The sequence below is a fragment of the Plectropomus leopardus genome, chromosome 16 (assembly GCF_008729295.1).
Source record: "Plectropomus leopardus isolate mb chromosome 16, YSFRI_Pleo_2.0, whole genome shotgun sequence".
Lineage (NCBI taxonomy): Eukaryota > Metazoa > Chordata > Actinopteri > Perciformes > Serranidae > Plectropomus > Plectropomus leopardus.
The window spans coordinates 19266181-19289816 of NC_056478.1; the positions used below are offsets into that span (position 1 = coordinate 19266181).

Below are 23636 nucleotides of genomic sequence, written 5' to 3' on the forward strand. Positions count from 1 at the left end.
CAATATGCTCAAATTTGAAAGGGTTAATTAAGAAAATAATTGTTAGTCAGCCCTTCATTGCACGTTCAATATTCAGAGACTATCAACACAGAAACCCAAATATAGACTATATATGCAGAAATGCACACTACATCCCCTGAGGATAGAACAACTCGTACCTATATCAACTTTTAAAAAATGACATGAAGACAAAATATAGAGACATGAAGAAAAGTTAAAAAAGAAAGAAAAAAGAAAAAAAAAAGTTGCTCTTAAAGTTGGTGCAGTGAAGAATTTTGACTTGAAATCACTTTCCCCTGAGATTATGCTTGTCAGAAGAAGTCAGAGTCTTCCTTAGAACAGGAAATGTGCAGCAAATATATAAATATATCCAACATCAAAAAACTGACACTACTTTTGCAAATTACCACGAAAAAGAAAGGTGAGGTTGGAAAGTGGCGAGGGAAGTAATCGAGACACAAAAAAGAATGAGAAAACTACTGACGGGGAGAGGTAGTCATCATCTGATACACAGGCAGAAAGAGAAGACGGGGAGGGAGAAAGAAGAGAGCGCAGAAAAACGTCAGCATCATGGAGCACAGTGGCCCTGAGCAATTACAAGCTAAAAAGAGACATGTCGTGGCAGGTCGACCAATAGTTCTGTGCGCAAGGGAGAGGCTCCGTACAACAACAATGGGAAGAGGAGGCAGCCGTCAGCTACAGTACATACCACACTGTGGGTTGGGCTAGCACAAACGGAGAGACTCTGTTAAAGGAAAGAATGAACGCTGCCCCGGTATCCAGAGATGGTAGAGTGGTTAAGATTAATAACCTTGCTGTCTCTCCCTTTTCCATCGTCCTCTCAGCCCAGATTGAATATTGGCTTTGAAAACACACATAGGAAAAAAAAACTGATTAAAGCACTAAGCAATGCCAGAGTGGATTTCAGCACGCCATGTTTTGTGCTTATGAGGAGGGGAATGAGTCACAGTTAAACACAAGCTGTTCTCCCACCGGTCTGATGTTAAGAGTTTGCTCAAGAGAAAAGGTTTTTGAGAAATGCTGGAAAAACAATAGTGACTGAGTCACACGCAAAAAAGCGAGTAAGGAAAACATACCTGCATAATCTTTAAAAAATTACAGAAATGTTGAGCACATCTGTGTTTTAAGACGTATGAGATCATCCCATGTTTGCTTTCGATGTCCACTGGGGACCCATTTTTCAACATTAACTTCATCGATTCAAGTTTGGGGTGTAGTGTGACATAAAACAACATATTTTTTCTCTGTCTCTGGTGGTTGCTTTGAAATCTGCTTTACTTACGCAAACCGTTGATGTCAGTAAAAACTACAAGCTATTTCAGCTTGTGTATCTAGTCTCCACCACTGATTTTCCAGGGGGCGTGCTGTACCTCTACATGCATCCACAAACAAATCTTCCCTCTTGTCTTGCATTGAAAACTACCTCGTGTCCACCAGTGAAAATGGCAACATTTCTTCTTCAGTGCAGACAGAGCACATTTTTACAGTGTACCGGCAGACTAAGCCACAGGCCAGAGAGAGCACATGTGAGCGTTGCTATGCATGAAAGTTTTGCTCCTCACTTGGACAGAGATGTGTGGGACACAGTTGGACTATTAAAAAAATATTTGATGACTGGCCAGGTACATAGCCTGCTGTTTTTTTATCATTTTATCATGCTTCCAACTCTGCGAATTGACCACGAGTGGCTGCTTACCGTCAGCTGAGAGAAAGCGAGGAAATACAGCGTGTGGAGCTTTTCACATTTTTGCCGTTTTTTTTAAGCTAGCTGTGGCCGATTGGAAACTCACGGGGGGGAACCGACAAATGATCACTGAGTGAGAATTTCTGTCACCTAATGCTGTGATTTGGCCAACAATCTAATAGCTTTTGGCTGTGGTGGAGACACAAAGCTTTCAGGCACTGAATTGTGCGGCATGTCAGTTGTTGATAACACTGTACTGTTATTAGATTAATATAATTTTTTTTCTGGTTTTCCAGTCAAACAGTGAAGTAAGTTGTTTCAGGAGCCTTTACTTTTTTTTGTTGACAAAGCCATGTTTATGATGTGCTGGGCAGGTTTTGGGAGTATCTGGGGGTTGAACGTCAGGAGCTCGGATGCAGTCCATGTACATGTTGGTGCTGTTAAAAGGGCTGTGCAAGAAGGAAAACTTAAACTCTCGGTCAATACAGAACTCACTGAGAATCTATGGTTTCAGTTAACTGCATTTACTATTAATACTGATGAGATATCCACTTACAATATGGTAACTTCTCCTTTAAGCTTTGGCATTTGAGTTAAATAAAGTGGGTGTATAAAAAGGTTAAACTATTAGAAATCTTCTCTGCACACAACAGTAAGCTGATCAAAGGGCTTAATTGCTAAAAGGTCGGAGGAGCACTACATGTAGTGGGAGGACTGGGGCAGGACAGGGCCAGGTCCATGAGGCTGATTGCTAATCCCAACATCCAGCGCCTTAAGGCCTCGCTGAAGGAGACTCAGGCCATGGGGGGCGTTAAAATCCCCTGCCTTGCTCTGAAGAGCCTGCCTGGCTGTGAATATCTCCCTTTCCCCATCTGTTACCGATGGCACTCGCCCACTAAGAGCGGCGAGGGGGGTGGATTGAGGAAAACACGGGTGACGGTGGGGGGGGAGACAAGGGTTTTAGCCCTCTTTGCTCAGGCAAATTAAAATTCTAATTATCCTCTATTACAAGCTGGGAGCACTCTAAAGCAGATCAGATACTGATGACTTCTGCAGCCAGCTGTTTGGCTGCTCTGTAGAACAATAGGCCATAAAAGAGGGTGTGTTTTCCAGTGTGTGTGTTCAAGTGTGTCGAGGAGCAGGGGAATTTGTGTGTGTATTTATGTGTGACGGGGGAGGGTTGTATGTTGGATTAGGCTAAAGAGGAGGATGATGATGATGCTCTCTTTGGCCTGGTAAATATGTTTTTGTTCCTTTGTTGGCCTCTCGCCAAGTCCTCTGTTGTTTCTGATGATGTTGCTGTCATTTCTGAGCTGAGGGTGTTTTTGTTTTTTGCCACGTTCCCCCATCTCTCCCGATAATCCACGGGATTTTTAGCCAAGCTGTTGTTATTACAGTGCAGTACAGTGTGGCAGAGCCCACAGTGGGGTAGTGTTGGAAAGAACATGATGGCTCAATTTTTGCCATTGCCTGATAGTAGTTGCTCAAGTGTCTTTTTTCCTGAATTTTTGGGGGGCTTTTATTGCCTTTATTGGACAGCAGATAGTATATACTTAAGGACAGGGAATGGGGAGGTAGAAAGGAAGTAGAAAATGCAGCTACAACCCTTTTGACAGTCTGAGTTTGAGAAATGTATCAAGCAATAAATAAAAGATTCACTCATTTAAGACAGACATTTAACATAATTTCAGTTTTATGAGACTAAACTAAAAATATTTGGGTTTTGGACTGTTGGGCGGACGAAACAAGACATTTGAAGACAATATCATTGGCTGCAGAAACTGGCATTTTTCACTATTTACTAACATTGTATCAAGTACATAATTGCTCTAAATGTGGTGGACAAATCAATAGAAACACCTGCCAGTATAACGTAACACTATTTAACATCAGCACAAACTGCATTCTCCAAACTAATGAGCCGGTCAGCAACGTTAAGAAACCTGCCAGTTAACACTAATATGACGAAACAAGACGATTTATTGTCTCCATAGCAACAGCTCTGTAACAAGTTACTACTGTAAAAGTACTTTTTTTTAGTATATGAGTGTGTGACAGCTGCTGGAGTCTTGACACGCCGAGTTGCTGGCCATACCATTGACAAGAGACGGGCTGGTTCACACCGCTTTAACTTTAATGTTCTACAATGATTTTGTTTCACTGTGAATCTCTGGTCTGAACTGGACTTCAAACAGTTTCAGCATAAACTGAACCATTATTAACTCAGGCAGGACTGTTTCTTTATGGATTAAATTACTTGATTAAGTATTTATTCAAATGTCAAAAAATCTTGAGAAGTGCTGCTCACAATTTCCCAAACTCCCAGGTAGCAACAACAGTCCAACACCCAAACATAGAACTACTCCTGGACATCTGTTCTTCCTTCATTGCACTATTTGTACATACATTTTGTGTTCTTTATATTCTGTCTTTACATTTTATATTTTTAAATTGCTTCTAGATTTTTATCTCTTATACTATTAAATTTCAGTATTTTTTATTCTTCCTTTATGTTAATTATTTTGCACCAAAATACCAAGTCAAATTCCTTGTGTATGTAAATGTACTTGGCAATAAAACCGGATTCGGATTTGGATTCTGATATAGTCAAATAAAATAATATAAAGAGAGACGCTGGAGCCAGGAAATGACTGAAGAGGATTCACTTATTATTATAAATTTAGCACATTGTTTCAACTCTAAATATTTTAGTAAACAGTCTGGTCGTAAGTAAAGTGGTGAAAATGATACATCTGGGATACTGGTTGACAAGTGGGTTGTGAAGTGTCATCCCCTCTGTTCCTGTTAATACAATTTCGACTGAACATCTATTGAAGCATAAACGGCCTAAAAATAAAACAGCAATGACGAAGTTTCTGTTGAAGTGCAGTCAGCTAAAGAGAAAACAGCTGTAAACCACCTCCACGCTGATCTAGAACTAACGTCAGATACAAAATTGGAAGGTTAAAGTGTGGTAAACCTTAAGCATCATACAATGATCTGACCTAAGTTACAGTGAAAGTGAAGTGATAAACAAGAAATGATTCGGTGAGTCAAAACAAATGCAAAATTTGATTTGGTGTGTATACGAGTGAGCTTCCTGCTCTCACTTGCGCTCTTTCACACATGCACAAACATCACAGATGAGCTTTCAGTGAGAGACACTTCACAGAGCATGAAGTGACACAACTCGCTGAATGCTGACCTGGGTGGGTGACACGGGACCGCAATATAGGATGCTTAATGTCAGCTCGAGTGATAGTAGCAGTGTCATATTCGACAGTGAGCGAGTGAGAAGTCATCATGCTGTAACACACACACACACACACACACACACACACACACACACACACACACACACACACACACACACACACACACAATCCAACTCATTTCTGCTTACATATTCTGTCCTCTCATAACAGCTGGGAACTGACTCAAAGAGAAAAGCAGATTTCGTTGAACGGGGAAAAGGTTGTGGGAAAGAAAATGTTGAAAAAAGAAAAACGGCTTATAAAGGTGCACTTGTATTACTGTAGGGCAGAAAGAATGCAGAACAAAGCTGAAACCTCAGAGCATGAAACCCATTTTTTCAAAAAGCGCCGTTCCTCCTCCTCCAGGGCCTCTGGGGGAAGGTGGAGGGACCTAACCGAGGAGGAAGGGGGGAGGAGGCAGAGGACGATGAAGAGCAGGAAGATAGTGTGAGGGAGGTGCCGGCACATTTATACAAAAGCCTGAGTACACACAGATACAGGCAAACAGTTTACTCACTATGCAAGTGTAGGCTGTAAGTGTCCCAAGGCACCTTTGTAAACAGAAGGTTTGTGTTGCCCACTGACATCCTATCTGTCAGTATGTTTACATGCACAAACACGCTACAGTTATAGCAAGATTAGGCCATTTAATTGGACTACTGTCCTTATCCCAGTTATTCAAGCACTGGAGGAGAATCGATTTATTGACGGAAGTATGTCCTACTCCGCCGCAGTGGGTGGAGATATGCCCCCTTTCAGCTATAGAACGTATCACAGTGTTTATTTAAAATACTTAGCTAATAACTAATCTGCCTTAACTGATTAGTTTTAAGCCACATTAAAAAAATCTATATCAGTTTAGGTGTACGCTATATTTAGAGTACTTTCACTGCTTGACCTTGTTGTAAGACGGCCCTTACCGACAGAGATTTAAAGCTGATGTATCTAAACCACCAGACTCCACTGAGAAAAACACTGAACAGCAGCGTTCCTGGTCTACTGCTGCCTCCATCAGCTATTGTGGAAGGAAAACCAGAACAAACATTCAAATATAGTGTACACTTAAACTGACATTGATTTTTTTAGGTGGCTAAAAAATGTTTTTATGCAGCCCTGTCTCAAGCAGTACATCACTTGTGAAGGTTGTTTCCCCACTGATATGTGTTACCTCTAACTAAATCTGACCCAAACCCTCTAAGGGACTGCACTTTACTTATCAGAGGAGAGGGGTGGCTGGGGTGTGACTTTTTAATTTGAAATATACAAAATACTACCATTGAAAGTTGCACACCGAGGGAGGTGCTGCCCAACAAGGAGCAGTAGGCCAGTTTAGTTCTGACTGAGGTGTATACATGACGGAGTAGCTCGATTTCCAATCGCATTATCTAGATGACTTCAAGAAATTTGATGAAGTACAATTTCAGTCAGACAAGCATGTTTAAATGTGTTTTAAAAGTCCAGTTTTAATCAGACTAACACAATAACTCAACTTTTTCTGACATAATGTAACTGTGTTACTGTACTGCAACTGTGTTTTGAATGGTTAGGGATAGGAGCGTGAGACTGAGCGTTGGGCATTCATGTAATCCCCACACAATCCTAAAAAAGGCAAAATAGCGTCCATATTGTAGACTGGTGTCCAAGCCAACAGTGTCATTTCTACAGTAAACAGGAAGTTTGCCAGAAAACATGAGTCGAGCAGCTGTGGGTTTCCAGAAGAGTGTTTCCAGAGAACTTAGCTCATCACATCTCTCCCCGCAGCTGCAACACACAGAAACAAACACACACACTGCATACACCCTGGGTGAAGGAAGTCTCTAAACAGACAGAAACATCCTCTGTCTCCCCACCCACTCCTCCCCTGCTGTTCCGATGCATTTAGCAAGCCACGTGTGCTGCTATTACACCCCATTGTCCCTGCTTGCAGAGGGACGGGGCACGGCGACAGATTTAAGCAGCGTGCCTCTGAACAGGACAACAGACAACTTTGCATTTGAAGGGTTAAATATGCATGAGAGGCCAAAATGGGTGAGGGCAGGGGGTGAAGGGGGATATCACCATTGTGTGACCCTCTTTCCAACCCCAAAGATATAAGCACGCACACACACACATACACTGCCCTCAAGTAACAGATGGAAGGATGTTAGCGAACAGTGAGCTCCCCCTTCTCTTTTCTATCACCCGCACTGCTGAGGACAGCTGGGAGGCAGACATTCCTTCTTCTCAGCTTTCAGAGGAAAACAAAAGAGTGTGTGGGACCCCTCCTACACACACGTGCATGTGTTCAGACAACCACCCCCCCTAAAAAACTGTCAATGCAACTGTGGGCTGATCATATTTCAGCAGCCTGGGCCTGCCAGCTAGCAGAGGTATGAGTGCTGAGCCTGGGACATTTGTTGAAGGTGAAAGTCAGGGAGATAATCCCAGTCCTGCTTACCAGGGCTAGCTTGCTGATATGTTGGTAGTAGCAGCAGCGAGGGGAGGGCAGTTTAAAAAGTTGTAATAGTATGGAAATCTTTTTAAAACTGCAGTAAGACAATACTCAGACTGCAGCTGGTGTTTCTTCTATGGCAAACGTATCTGTACCTGCACGCTTAGACTGTTTGGCTAACAGGTTCACTGCAATAGTGCAGCACATACTGTCCTACAGACAACACAACAACAACTGTAAATGGAACAGCCATATTGCAGAGAGCAGGGAGACTTAGAACAGGATTTAGGATACATGGTTATGGTGATTTATCGCTGTAAGAAACAAAGAGGCAGAAGGGGAAAAAAAAATAAAAGACTGAAACGGTGTCCCACACGCTGAGTTACATCTCTGCTGATTCAACAATGCACTCGCTGTTGCAGCCATCATCACTCTAACACAGTCCAACTAAACTTTTATAGAGCAACTGCTCTTGCATGTCACCACGAGGAAGAACAAATGGCAGCAAGTGTATAACCTCTGAACACATGCAGACTGCTCCGCTGAGAGAAGTGGTATGCCAATTGTGGTTAACAGTGGGTTCTTACCATAGACTGTATTAAAATGATTAATGTAGCCACGGTGACGTCATCCATTAATTTGTGAACTCTCATTTTGAAGCCTTGAGTTTGCATTTTGGCTGTCTTAACATTGGATTTTTGCAGCCAGAAATGCTTCTTTGTTCTTAAACATCATACTGAGTAGCCATTTTCTTGTATAAACTCAGAGAATCAGGTCTGAACATTGTACAGTTTCTGTTTCACATATGAAGCACACAACAGGAGATTGTGTTTGTCTGTGGTTTTCTCACCTACTGAAATTACTTGGTTTGCAGGGAACAGGACATGACGCAGATTACACTCCGGTCCCACAGCTAGTTCTTAGTTTGGTAATCAACAGATTATTTTGCTGTTCCTTAATTTTGTTTGACAAATATAGCTTTGGCCCTTACAAAAAGAAATTAATACATTTTATCATCTGAAATTTTGTTGCCGTTTTTATGTTATTGACCCTTTTTCTTTATAGTCGAATGTTTGTTTTCTTTCAGTTTCACACCAGCCTCGAAATAGAAACTTCATCAACATGCCCACTCGTTAGCTGTTAATTCTTCAGACGGTGTCTAGATCATTTGAAGTTTGCGGTGCATGTGTGAAAGGGACTTGTGTTTAGTCCATCATATAGTCTATTGCAGATTTCTGTCACCTCAAAATACACTTTAAAGTGCTAAAACATGAAGCTGCTACCACTCAAAAGGAGATGTTGATCTAAGGACATACTTGCCAAATAAGCATAGATGTTGCAAGTGTAAGGACACTTGCAACATCTATACTCATTATTGCCAGTAAGTTGTCCTGGGGTACAATCCAGGTATTTTTTGATAGATTGTATCTGTGTGTATTTCAAAATCTGATCCTTTTCTGAGTCTTTGTTTGCTCTGTGTATAGCAACTGCTGCCGTCAAAACCACCAGTGTGAGCATATGAACAGATGAGCACACAAAATAGCAGCCAGGAATTTAAATTCACACATAAACGTGCATTAGCAAGCATATCAGATGCTATAAATATTAAAAGGACTTGGATGCGGATCAGAGGTAAAGAAAGTCGATTAGGCCATCACCATTAACTGGTCTCACTGTGTCAGTTCTACTGAACAGAGTAGAAAAGCTAGAATTAACAGCCTCTACCTGGATTTGGCAGAAATGACAAAACATTCCCAAAGAAAAAATATCAAGCTCCTGGGAAACTATCCATTAGCCTCAAGTAAAAGCCAAGCAAGCCACATCAAGACGAGTTGGACAAAGCTGTTGCTGGGTAACACTAAATTCAAACTGAAATATGTGAACATACTGTCATACTGAAACATAGTATTTTTGGATGATGAATAAATTTGACGAAGTGCAAAAATTCAGGAGGACAAATATAACTTGAGCCAAAAAGACTGGATGACGGGGATATCGTTGTCAGTAGGAAGTCCATTGAGGGAGCTACCAACAAAATACTGTTTATCATCATGAGGAGGATACAAAGTACTGTTTATATCACAGAGAAACAGTTTGTGGACAGAAAAACAAATATTATACTCCATTATCATTCAAAGCCTGGATGGGCCTGTTGTCAGCGTAAAAGAGCAGGGTTCAATCACCTGCACTCCTCAGTAACTTCACAAAGTTTGAATGGAAGTACAGGGCTATGAATAATATGGTTATTTTCTTACACATACTGAAATGAATGTTGTTACAATAAAGGAACTTCTAACATTAATACAATACCTTGAAAATATCAATATTAAATTTAAAATTAAATACCTTTTTGATAACACAGGGAAAATTGACATTGACAGCATACATTTTTTTACTAAAAGATAAACATAACAAGGCGATAACATAACAAAAATTACTTTTCTTTTTTGACTTTGTCTCGGTGTATCAATACTATGGAAAATAAGGATTTAAACTGTTTCAAATATTCAAAATCGATATGATAAATTGATATTGTTGACAGCACTATTTGTAACTTAGATGTTGCCCAACCCCTGAACAACAGCTACATCACAAGTTATTTCAAATGCGCCGAGCAAGTTACAAATTATCACATTTGTGACAAATATCCAACTGACGTCTACAGTTAATGACAATGTCTTCAGCCCACACATATAAACACAAGCTGTTAAAAAAAATCTGTGACATTCTGTGCTTAAAGGGTTAGATTATAAACATAAAAATGATCAAATCTACAGTTACTTGTTCATAATTAAAAAAATTAATACATAAATATTTGAAGCTTGGAGCTTGATAAGACCGTCACATTTCTCATTATAAATGGATTATTAAAGCATTCTGGCTTTTAGTCAAACTAACTGTCCATATAATGATTTCTTTGGACTCTGATAGCTTGTGATGTTCATTTGTTATTTTAAATTGAATGTAAATTCAAAGATTAATTTATACATCATATACAAATAGATATACAAATAAATATGGATATGACATACAGAGCCATGCACGCTTCCCATAAATCCAGACACAATTATCCAAATGGACTCTCGTGTAGCCCGTACAAAGACCTTTGCCTTTTGGCTGCTGCTGGTTGCAGAGAGCTGTTTACAGATGATGTAATAAGGACAGAGGGCATTAGAGTGGAGCTAAGCCAACTGGCCACTAAACATCTCAACACTCCATCTATACTAATGGACTGGTTACAGTTTGAGGGATGAGGCTTGACAGAGGAAAACAAAAAACAGGAACTAATGAGAGGTGGGCAGGAAATATTGAATTTTAATTAGGACATCCTGCTAGTAAAAATGAGATCAAGACATGTATCATGTAGTCACAGTAGCAAAATAATTCTAGCTGTGTCAGGAGGGTGGTGCAGAAACCAGAGAGGCCATGCTTTAAAGGAGGACCCAGGCTCAGCCCTACGAGTCAGCAACTATGCACAGTACTAAAAGTGTCTTTAAGGATGGCATTTAATCTCTAACAGCTCCAGGGGTGCTGTTCTGATCCAAACTCTATAGACTGACTTCCCTCTGGAGTGAAATCAGCAAAGAATCATAGGCTGTAGAGTGTCATCCCCTCTTGTCTCCTTATTTACAATCTCTGTTAAACATCTACTGAAGCAGAAAAAGCCTAAAAATAAGACAGCAACGATGAAGCTGTTTCCGCTGAAATGCATTGCGTTAAAGAGGAACAGCTGTACACCACCTCCACCCAAGACAACAAGCAAGACGAATGCAGCAGACGAATAGCACATGTACAGCCCAGCCCTTCCCCTCAGCTCAAAATCAGCAAGTCTGTCAGATCAACTGGTCTGCTTTATCTGCAGCCTGAGTGTGTTTGAGTTGCCTATGTGCACTTCGGATAAGTTATTTATCAAGTAAACTAGTAGAGGTGTTCTTGACAGCTTCACACAAAGCTAAAGTTGGACTAAAGCTAAAAGCTGAGTCATCAGATTGAGGGTTTGTGTGCGGTGCAGTTCAGTATTGCCCCATTTTCACTGTCTTGCTACAGCAGTTGCATGTTTAGACATGACCATACTGCATATGTTTCCACTCTTTACTTCAATGTGCATTCCCAGCAAGAGATAACCTAGCTGACCGGCAATATTTTGGTCCAAACATGACAGTTGCCGACCTATGTTGAGCTGTCGTTATGCTAAACTGATGGTCACCATTATAAACACTGTTTTTAAAAAAGTAAGTCTTGTTATATTCAGCAGTCAGTACTTTAGTATCTGCTGTCTGACCTAAGAATTTGTGTGGCTTGGATTTCTAATTACTGTTTCAAGATAGGTGCTAATGCAAGCCAAACATTTACTGCTGCCGCTGCTGCTTCACATTAAGAAGCCAAAAACTGCTAGAACAGAGCTCCAGAGTACGACCAAAAATCTGTCAAGTGTGGCTACACATTTTCATTGCTCACATCGCTGTGCCTAACATTTAGCAAGTCTGCAAGTGTGTGTTTGTGTGTGTTATATGCGTGTGTGTAGCACTATTTTTTCTCCACCCACTTGCTGTGAAAACCCACCCCTTCTCTGAAGCAACATCACAGTCTTTGCCTTAAGGGAATACTTCACCCACAAAATGACCACTTGCATATCAATTAGTAAAGCTGAATTACTTTGAAAGACAGAAAGCTGCAAACATATTGATTTATTGATTGGATGTTTACTCTCACACAATTCATGCATTATAATCCAAGTCTCACTTTTTTTTATATTATAAAGCACGAGTTGTGTGAAAGTTTGTGAATGAATGTTTTAATATAGTTTTACAGTTGTTAAACATGGTCCCCCAACCCATCAATAAATCATGCTGTCTTCCGTGAAGGTACGTGACATAAATTTTCTCCACAAATTCAAGGTTCAAGGTCTTACACATTTATTCATTTGCATATGTATTAAGACATGACCAATATGTATGGGAACTGACAAAAAACGTACTGCGATGTCAAAAGGCACAGTACAAAATTTCAAATGCACCAGTGAAACCAATGTTAGTCTGGAGCTCTGTGGAAAGCTTTATTGTGAAGCAGCTGCAGTAAGTGCAGCTTTATTTGTCACCAAGGTTAGCAGACAAGTGCCATCTCCTTGGTCTGTAATCAAGATATGGATGTTTTTCTGCACTTTACAGTTTAAAATTGTCCCAGTTATATTAAGGGAAAATGGTACAAAGCCATAGAAAACTGGACGGATAATAAACCTCAAGCGTTCAACTTGTCAACAAGATATCGCCTTTTGACCTTCCGTACTGCTGAACAGAAAACCATTCATGCTGTTCATGCGTCACAAGCTCTGACATGGTTGCTCACAGTCTGACACAATGTGGATGTCTCAACCATTGGCAAATTCAGCATGTGTGTAGGATGCTTCTGTGCCTTTATGTGTACACTGATGAACTTGTTTGAACAGGATGCGGCTGTTGACTAACGGTGTAGCAAAAAAATCAACCCACACTGTTTCAGTGGGCCTGAAAAACACACATCAAAGAGGAGGGAAAAAAGGCAAGACAGACGAAGGAGAGAGAAGAAAATGGGAGAAAGAACAGAGTTTTTTTTTCTAAGAGAGCGAGATTACCATGAACATGTACTTGGCAAGATTTTAAGGAGACAGCTTGACAATGCAAATTCAAAAAAATACAAAACACAAAAATAAATTACAAAGATGGTCAAAAACACAGAACGAAAGCAAAGAAAAAAATAGAGAAAAAGAATGAATAAAAGACTGAATAAGAGAACAGAAGCAAAAGCAACAGAAGACAGGAGGCTGGGGGATATATTTAGCAGCTCATTAGTCAGAGATGTCCTCTACTCAGCAGGCTGGTCCCTCAGATGAGGCCCTTTGGAAATCATTATGACTGCCTGCTGCTTCAGACAACCACACACATTTCACTGGAAAACAATTTATGAACTGCCTCTCAGCTCCCCAGCCTTAATGTAGCTTCCAAATAATCCTCAAGTTCTGGAGAGAGGCCCAAAAACAAAGCTTTGTACAATGCAAAGTAACATGGTGTTTTTAATCATAACTGCATAGGTTGTAACATTACATCCACCACATTAGCATGACAAATAACCATTAACAGCTTGCTTGTAAATGCTCTGTATATTTAACATGTTTTGTATTTTATCAGATTTGACTGTTGGTGCACCTGGTGCTGCCGGTGCCACCACTTCCTGCTTAGACATTAATTAACCTTTACCACGCAGCAACTGTCATACATGGAGGAATAAAGAGATGGTGGCCAACACACTACACACACAAAACTACACCAAAAATGTATTATCATATTTAGATAAAGAAATCTCTATCTTAAGAAAAATGTGAAACGCAGACACTCAAAACTCTTAAAATCTAATAAAATTGTCAATTAAAATTGGAAAACACAACCTGTGATAAACCTGGTTTTAGCAGGTGACAACGTGATCTCTTCCCTACTTGTCAAATTTTGCCGCTTGGGTCACTGGTAAGAAGGGGTCAGCTGTTAGGTTTAGGCAACATAACTTCTTGGGTATTGTCAGGGAAAGATCGCAGATGTTGCTAAAAAAAGGACCCATCTTTTAGTGTGAAAGGCAGCAGTGTGTCACTAAAAATCACCTGGTTCTGAGTGGCACAAACACAGCAACCAATATTGTTGTTTACTGGTCTCAAACAACACTCTACCGGGTCAAAAGTCTGGAATTTGTTTGACTATACTATACTGACGCCGGGTACGCTGCCCAAGGGGCATACATTGATGCTCTGGGAGTGAGAACAGGCTGCAAGTGAAGTGGCAGCGATGTGCAGCCAATGATAATCCTCGCCATATGGGATCCTTACCAAGCAATGCAACTGTCTGGTCAACTGTTTCGAGTGAATGAAATGGTCTTGAGTTGCCTGTTCGCACTGCGGTATCTGTTTTCATGGGGTATTTCTTTGTCTGGTGAGGCGCTTAAAGTTTCCCTTCAGGGTTTGATTGGGTGGGAGAGCTGTTAAGTGGCACGGGGTGAGAGCAGAGAGTGACGGCTCAAGTAATAAACACACAGGTAATGAAAGAGAAAGGCTGATGGATTCAACCAGACTGTCGCTAATGGGCGATGGCCTCACCTGGCTAATGGCTGGAGCCTTAAAGAGAGAGAGAGAAAGAAGAACCGAGACATTATAGTGGCTGCGCTGTACGCTCTCTCTCTCTCTCTCACACACACACACACACACACACACACACACACACACACACACACACACACACACACACACACACACACACACACACACAAACACACAGTGAGTTAGCAGTCCTAATTGCAGACTGGTGATCTAGTGGAGCTCCAGCTCACTGTGGTTTGGCCCGTGGCTTCCAACACCCCCCTCAAAGCCCTCTTTGTTCTCACATTTCAGAAACAGAGCCAGCAGCCAGCATATTGCTTTACTCCTGCCTACCTGCAAACCGCCTTGCTAACAGGACTTCGGGGGACTATTCTGAGCAGTTAATTGCACAGGAACCATTGTTTCCCCCCTCCTCTGGCTACACTGTTTGTATACCCAGCCTATCAGGCAAACTTTCTACGAGGGGTGGAAACCAACAATATGCATGCAGACTCACACGCTGTGGCTTTTTATTCACACACACACACACACACACACACACCATTTTGCTTGGCTAAAGACAGTAAGACGTTTCAAAGACTACAGCTGTTTGAAGACGCCTGCAGTAGGGCATGGCTCATTCAGATATTTTCCTCTGTGGTCAGAGCAATGACGCTATGCTACTGGAGTCTACTCTCTTATTAAAAAGAAAAAGGGAGTTGTCGAGTCTTTTCCTTGGGCTCGACTTTCGAGAAAAAAAAAACATCCTCTTATCCTTGGGTTGGTCCTGTACAGTGATGCAAGACCTGCCAAAACAAAGGGATCTGTCCGTGCAGTAGGCCCTCATCAGGTTGAGCAAAAATGCATTCAACTCAGGCCAAGAATGGACAACAATCGATTGCCAAAAACAAACACGAATCCCAGAGGAAATTAGAGAGGCAGCTCTCTGCTCCTTGTCTCTTGCTCTCCTCCCCCCTGCTCTTGACTTTACCCTATGACTCCACTTTTCTTCCAGGCCGGGGGAAGGCCATTTCCCGTTCTCACACAAGAACATACATAAACGTCACTGCCACACAGAGCACACAGCAGGCTTGTTTGTGGGAGACTTCTGGTCCTCGCTGGCACTTTCCTGCACAGCTTTAACTCAACTTCAGAAGACAATGGGTATTTAGAGGGTATCGTTTATCTGTTTAAGTGGACCCACAAGGATGGTCCAAGTCTTTTTGCCTCCTGACAACACCGGTACAGCAGAAAACACGGCATGTGATCATGTGATTAGACCCTCTGGCGCTTGGAGTTCCCATCTTTACACTGTCAGTTCTGACTCACTGTCTAGGTCCACATCCTCTAAAACAAACCACAAAGGCTCACTGTAAGGAATTGACACCATATTAGGAACTTAGCTCTATGCAGCCAACATCAGTGGGATGTCAGATAGACTGAGAAAAGACATGAAACAAGCGATATTTGCACCGTGCCCTGAAAAGCCTTCAGACTGATGCCATTTATCTTGTGCATACACAAAACCCAGAGTGCTGCTTTGTTGTTCTGTTTGTTTACTGGCACCCTGCCTGACTGCAGAGGATGTTTTTTTTTAAGCATGTTGCTACTTCTGGAAAAATGCCCTGAATCATTAACACAAATGTAATCATATGCAGAAATCACAAACTCAAATTTGAGGCAGCCATTTAGCTCAGCAGACACCCTGCTGGTAATCCTGTTTACAATGAACAGCTGAACAACAGATAAAAAGACATGGCTTGGACTTTGATTGGTCCTAAAAATACCTCGGCCCCAACAGGCTTTGTGACTACTCCCTAACAGAGCGTATTAACAGGTACAAGAAATTGTTTTGACCTTTCCACAGAGAACACGAAGCCACCAATGAGGAAGCTTATAGCTTTTCCTTTCTTTATGAAAAGAACTAAAAATGGGAGCAAACACTACCTTGACCTTTACTGTCTATCACCTTGTCGCTCCATCTTATTTCCCATCACTTAAAGGCCAAATTTCCTAATAGAGTAATATCCACACAAACCTTCATAGACCAAAAATAGAGGTTCAATGCAGCTCCGTGCTGTCTTGGGTGTTTAGAGCTTTTGCGCTAACATTAAAATAACGTACAGTATCTTTGTTTTTGTTTTGTTTTTAGTATCCATTTCTATTCACACCGCACACTGCTATTTGTATGAGTCTGGAATAAGCCTGTCAGCAATAATGAAATTTCATATTCATGTAAATTTCCAGAGCAATCTCCATCCCTGTAACACGTCAAGGGATTACCTATGTGAATAATGTATGCTGAGCAGGAGAGAGACGGAGGCCTGTGAACAGAGGAACTAATAACATGAGAACTTTAAATATGCCTCACCTATATGCTAATACGTCTAATTATAGATTTAATTTCATACTTCCATGCTGTAAATGCTGCAGTTCCTGTCTTGGTTATTTTTGCACTGTGATTGCTGTTATGTCTTACGTCTACAAACACTCCACCACTGCTGATTTATTTCAACTTTTCTAGGCTGTGTCCTCTGTTTTCTACTGCAATAAAGAGAACCTATTTCTTATTAATAAGCATTAAAGTGTCATTTTTTTCTGGTATGATCAGGACTTTGATCAGAAAAATACTCAAGCTTTTGTCTGTTACTTCTGTTATCAAGGAGCTACAACTCTAAATCTTTCATTCCTCATCATAAGTAGGTTCTGATGTTTGATAAAATATTCATACGACAGTGCCTGAGTTGGAATTGCCTGCATCAGGAATCCGAAATTCTGTGCTCAATCATCATTAAAGGGTTAGGGAAGAGGTTTATTTTAATACAGATTAGCTAGAATCCTTATTGTATACTAATGTAAGAGCAAACTTTAAGTGCTATATACCATTTTGAAGAGCCAAGACTGTTGAACTGTGATTCAGCATGAGCACCGCCTTGTCTATGTACTATGAGGAGGTAATTATGCTACAAATACACACCTATGACAGTGCCTAAAAATAATCTGTGTATTGTTATCAGCTCACTCAAAGCACTGCCTGGAATTTTCCATTACATTCCTGAAAATAACAACGTTAAATAATACCAGTGTCAATATGAAAACAAAAAAACTATGTAAAAAAAACAAGATTATTCTGATTGGGCATGTTATTCATGCTGGTTTCTTAAAGTATCTATTGAGACAGCAGGTCTAGAAAGCTTCAGACCAAACAGTTCATGAATCGTCTTTAAACAAGCCAGTTGAAAATAGTCCTAGTGTTGGAGAACTATCTGTCCTTTTCCATCAGTTGACTGGCAGTCTTAAAGGCGCAGGTGCATCATGGGCACTGGGAAAAAAATACTTGAGCACACATTTGTCCCAACCAACTGTCACAAACATAGTCACTAAAGGGTCTGTCTGTACACGGACTCACAGAGCGTTTGTGTACAACGGTATACTGTATGTTATGTGTGTATCATCCACAAATACCACGCGCATGTAGCGCACACCCAAACACATATACACACAAATACACAGAGCACGTGGGCTAGGGATTTGAGGACACATCTCTTCGGTATTGGTAGGCAGTGTTTGTGTGTGAGTGTTGGATGTAGAACGTGAGCGTGATACCAGCCCCTCTGGGCTCCACATGAATCATGTGTGTTACATAAGACACACAGAGAGAGACCATACACTTGGGATCAGCAGTTCCCTCCCTCTCCGCTGCCCATCAGCCCATCTCTCTCTCTCCCTGTATCCCTTCTGCTGCAGTTTCTCATGCACATTTATTTATTTAAGGCATTCAAGAAAGTTAATCAATTAAAGCCTTAAAAACATCTCGGGAGCCTTAAACCTCTCCTTGCACACATTTCCTTATTCACACATACACGGTCTGCCTGCCTCCTCTCTGTGGCAAGGACATCTGGCACATTTCACAAGCTGGCTATGTGAGGGGAGTGTGTGTGGGTAGGCATGTGTGTGTGTGTGTGTTTGGGGGTGTGTGCAAGGAGAGGTTTAAGGCTCCCGAGATGTTTTTAAGGCTTTAATTGATTAACTTTCTTGAATGCCTTAAATAAATAAATGTGCATGAGAAACTGCAGCAGAAGGGATACAGGGAGAGAGAGAGATGGGCTGATCTTATTTAACTTTGCACCGGTGTACTGAAACACAAAAAGGTACATCGCAGCTCGCGTGGAACATTGGATGGCTAAAGTGAAAGGAAAGCTGGCACAAGTGACAGAGTTCAGTGAGTACATTCCATTAACACTGTATTTCTTTGCAGGAAACAAAAAGGACACGAGCTCTATAGGTCCTGTGGTGACTGATAAATATCTGTGTTTACTTTAACCTTTTGAAACCTGAGAAAATTGGCCTGATTTCTTTCAAAAACATGGGAAGAAAGCAATGAGCCATAAAAGAAGAGATGACCACAAAATTTGCAAGAAATTACCAGAAAATTAGTAAAAAAAAAAAAAATTTTAAAGTAAAGAAAAGGGAGAAAAAAAAGAGAAAGAAGAAAATGAAAGTTTATAAAAAACAAACAAACAAGGAAATGACCTGGAAAAAGTGCTTGAAAAAAATAGAAGAACTTTGTAACAGAATTTTCACAAAATCATTAATATGTCATTAAATATAATTTTCCCTTCCTTTTTTTCCCCTAAACATTTTCCCTAGCTTTTTAAAAATAAGTTTCTAAATCTACTAAATTCTTGCAATTTGTGGAACATTTCTCACCAAGTTGCTCACTGCCTTTTTTCCCATGTTTTCAAAGAAAGTGCACCAATTTGCTCCGCGTTCAAATGTTTAAACACTTGTTAAAGGCATCTGAGAGAAGCACAAGGAAAGTGATGTCACTCCATGTTTCAAAGGGTTAACTTCCAATTGTGAACCCAATTTCCCTCCACTAGACGACAATCGATACGTTTGAAAACCAGATACCTCGAATTCAAAATTAATCATTTAAGATCATAACTTGATCTGAAGGTTGTTGTGGGGCAATAAGCAAAGCGCGCCAGCCCTGCTGAAAGCTATCTGAGGACGCTAAATGTAACAGCTGCTTAAAACCTTATGACAGCAATGTGACCGCAGACAACATCATCTCTCTGTTTCACTCGATACAGCAGAGGAAACAGTTGTGTCTCATTAGGGCAGTGAATGGATTTGCAGTGTGGGTGGGATTGAGGCAGAGCAACCTGACCGACCCAAGGGTAAAGGAAGCCAATTTAATCAAACTGACCTGCAAGACAGCAGGGGAAAATAACCTCAATCAATTCACGAGACGGGCGAAGATGGCGGTCTAGTCGATGTGTATCATGTGGGAGCGGAGACAGAGAGAAGAGAGAAAAAAAATGTGTGTGTTTGTGTGTTTGCGTCTTACCTGATGCGTGACCATGAGGGAGCAGGGTGAAGAGCAGGAGAAGCGCGGAGGCAGCCAGCCTGTGGGCTAGAGAGGAGGAGGTGGAGGAGGAAGAGGAGGAGGACAGGGCTCTCGTCTGAAACGCTACCATTCCATCGCACATCTTTTCCTCCGGCGACCAGCGAGAGTCCTCTACGGCTTAACCTGTCCAGGCCACATAGAGAGGAAGGGACAGCGAGGGAGGGGGAAGGGAGGACGCGGATTACTATCAACATTCAGCAAGGATTATGTAACCAAAAGCAACACAGAGAGACAGGAGGGAATAGAGTGAGAGAGCTATAAAGACCATGAGAGGAAGAGAGAGTGTCAGAGGAAAGGCCCTCTCTGCACGTCATCAAGTAGCAGCAGCTTTACCGATAACAACGTCACAAATGTGTATTTCCTCTTCTCATACAGTACTTTAAATGCTCAAACAGCATCCTGCTATTTAAATCACCCCCCAGGCAGACAGACGGCAATTCCCCTCGCTCTTTTTTTTTTTATAACCACCAGTGGCAGCAGCAGCAGCAGGAGAGTTCCTCTGATCTCCCCTCTATCCCCACTTTTGGCTCTGACACAAGATCTAACTAAATAAACCAGCCATTACACTCTGCTGTAGATGATGTAACGGGGAAACAGATCCCTGCTGCTGATGAGGTAGGAGCATTAGAGTGAGAGAGGCTAAAAGTGTGTGAGAGAGAGTCAGCGCAAAACCAAACAGTGATTACAACTGCAACTTTTGCAAAAACTCCTAATAGTCAGGAGAGGAGCTTGCATTTTACCATAGCTTCATAATCAAATAAGTACAGGGTCCCTACAGCTATAGATAAATTGGATGTAAGACTTTTTAAGACTTTTTAAATGCCTCTCAGGATTATATTTACGACTACAGCAGTACTTGGGGATTTTAGGACAGTTTTGCTCAATTTTTTTTACTGTAACATAAAACTTGACTGCTTTGTCTCATGCTGGAGATAAGCATATAACAGAATTGGGAAATGGCTGGCATTTTTTGGCAAGTTTTCTCAGTCATTTTGTGTTTTTCACTCTGCCTCAGTTCCCATTTTGCCGAGCCTTGTATGATTCGCCTTTACTGGTTTACTTTTCTGTGAAAATTTGGTTAAATACTCAATTATGATTGAAGTATTTTTACCAGTTACTTGGAAATTTGACAATGCAACATCAGAGGAAAAACTGTTCTAAAATCCTACTCCCTGTTTCTTAGCATTTTTATGACTTTTGAATGATTGATTTAAGACATTTTCATACCAATTAAGGCCTTAGTTTTAGATGAATGAATTCAATGCCTTTTAAGGCTTTTTAAGGATGCGCGGGAAACCTGAAGTAAAAGTTTAAGACTGCTCCCTTGTGTTTGGGCTGCAATACTTTATACATTTGTTAGCGTATTTGCTGTTTGGTTAATTTTGTCTTGCTTATGCATTTATAAACTCACATAAACAAAAACTTTGTAACAGGGATTCCTCAAATGCAGCCATTAAAGTGCTGTGATAAAGAGGGTACAGCACTTAACAGCTGAATGATAAACAGATGCCGCACCACCGTCTGCTCAGCTGTGATTCCACTCTGCCATATGCTGCACATTGTTATTAGCAACAGAGATTGATGGATACATTATATAAAGATAACTTCATTAAGTGCTTTCTGAAATGTCTGCTGTATTTTTTAGACAGTCATATGGCCAAAATTCTGTTTAAGCCCATGATAGATGTAAAGTATCTTTTATAGCCAATATCAGCTGAGGATATCAGCCTAATAAACTCCTGTTCTGTACCATGCGCCACTTATTACTGGCTGCTAAAATGTTTTTGTTCTATTTTTCTGAGTTTTTATCTACTACATGTGGTATCTGTTGCAAATGTCTGCAAAATACCTCAAATGTTAACGATAAATCAAACGCTGCATTCCCAGAACAGCTGGACAACAACAGAGAAAAGCGGGGAGGTGATGTAAGACACCTTTAAATCAGCGGGAGGACAAACACAAACATATGCACACACACACACAAGAACGTCCCCATCCTCTCTTCACAAATCTCCCTCCATGATACCAACTTAAATAACTTCCTAGAAGCATTTGTTGTTTGATTGGGGGGGATAAAATGAGACATACACTATCATTACATAAATGAGATGCAGGTGCACATAGTCCTGGATATGTTGCTACAGAGAGATTGGGATGATGTAGCAGTAGTTGCATATTGTGTGGAACTAGCTTGCTGGCAGGCAGCATATCCTCAGGAGAGGGCAGAGGGCCCATTACAGTTACACCAGGCTGCTGAGCTAATGGCTACAGTAATGGCATGGCTGCACTTAGAGAGCCCCGAATTTGATTGCAGATCTGCTGCGTGGCCACTGGCACTGCCACAGATGGGCCGGAACTACAGTGATGAGGAAAGTAACTTTAAACACACGTGCACAAACGAGGTTGTATTTTGTAACTGTCTGCATGTGCTTTCACATTTCAGTGTCCTGTAGTACACTGTAAAATCTGACAAGTTGATTTTACTTTAAAAAAGCTAGGAAGCCAACTGCCTTGAAAAATATAAGTAAATATAACTATTAATCTTAATTTATGTTTACTTTATATCTAATTGTTAGGTTTACTTAAAATGTAGTTTTATTTACTTAATTTTGTGAACTTACTGCAACTTAAAAATGTTAAATTAAAATCAGTCTCTCTTAAGTTTTTGTCAACATCAGTAAATCAAGTTTACTGTGCTATATATCTGCACTCTGCCAGTTGCATATATGTCAGTCATATCTAAACATGTTAACGAAACAGAACTCATTGATCTCCTAACTTCATTGACAAAATCCTCTTTGTTAAGATCTAGTTATGTCAGATTAACTTGATTTACTGAAGCTGTTGATGTTTAGAAAGAACAAGGTAATTTCACTCGTCATTTTTAAACGACTTCACAAAATTAAGTAAATACAGTTCAATTTAAAGTAAACATAACACTTAGATACAAAATAAACCTAAATTAAGATTTGTAGTTAAATTTACTTTCCTTTTTCAAGGCAATCGGTTTCCTAGATTTATTTAAGTAAGCTCAACTTGTCAGATTTGGCTACATTTTAAATGACCCAAGATCAGGATCATTAAAATTGGCAGAAATTTTCCAACATACACACAAACAGCAGGGCCCCTTATTTTCTGCTACCTTTCTGATGTCCCTGAGAGTAGGATGGAGGCGCATACCTGCATGTGGTGCATGCCAGTGGGAGAGGGTGACGTAAGCAGGATTTGGCAGGACAGTTTGGGCACTGCATTGAGCCAAAGGGCAGACGGTCAAAAACACATGCGGGGGACCTGTGCCAGCTATTTGATCCATAGACACTTTCTCATTTGTCCATGTTGGGATTGGAGCCCTGCTGCAATAGCCTGGGTTACAGAGAGGCCTAACATAAATGATGTTCTCGCCATATGAACGTCGTACAAATATCAAGGACAAAGGAAAGTCACAGACAGGACATAAAAATAACATGTGTTTGGTTAAAAGGCACTTGTTGGGATGTAAATAACCACTTGGGAAGGCATTTATAATGCAGAGCTGACCTCCTGAGAGAGCTGAGGGCAGAGTATTGACCGGCCGGTACGTTTGCAAAGTGAAAACTTAAGCAGAATTAGCTTAATTGCTTTCACACAAGAGCGTCTGAGAAAGGACAAAGTCATTAACTCTGCGCTAAGGTATCCAACAAAATACAGCATTCCAATTAGCTGCAACAACAAAGCTCGGGGCCTAAAAGGAAGTTTTA

General features: G+C 40.8%; 1 protein-coding gene across 1 annotated transcript in view; it reads right to left on the reverse strand.

Annotated features, from left to right (window-relative positions):
- susd6 (sushi domain containing 6) overlaps positions 1-23636 on the reverse strand; it is a 41173-nt gene that overhangs the window by 12844 nt on the left and 4693 nt on the right. Inside the window, exon 2 of the mRNA XM_042503103.1 lies at positions 19840-20022. Within this exon, the coding sequence (XP_042359037.1) occupies positions 19840-19981 (142 nt within the window). The 5' untranslated portion in view covers positions 19982-20022. The remainder of the gene's footprint in view (positions 1-19839; positions 20023-23636) is intronic.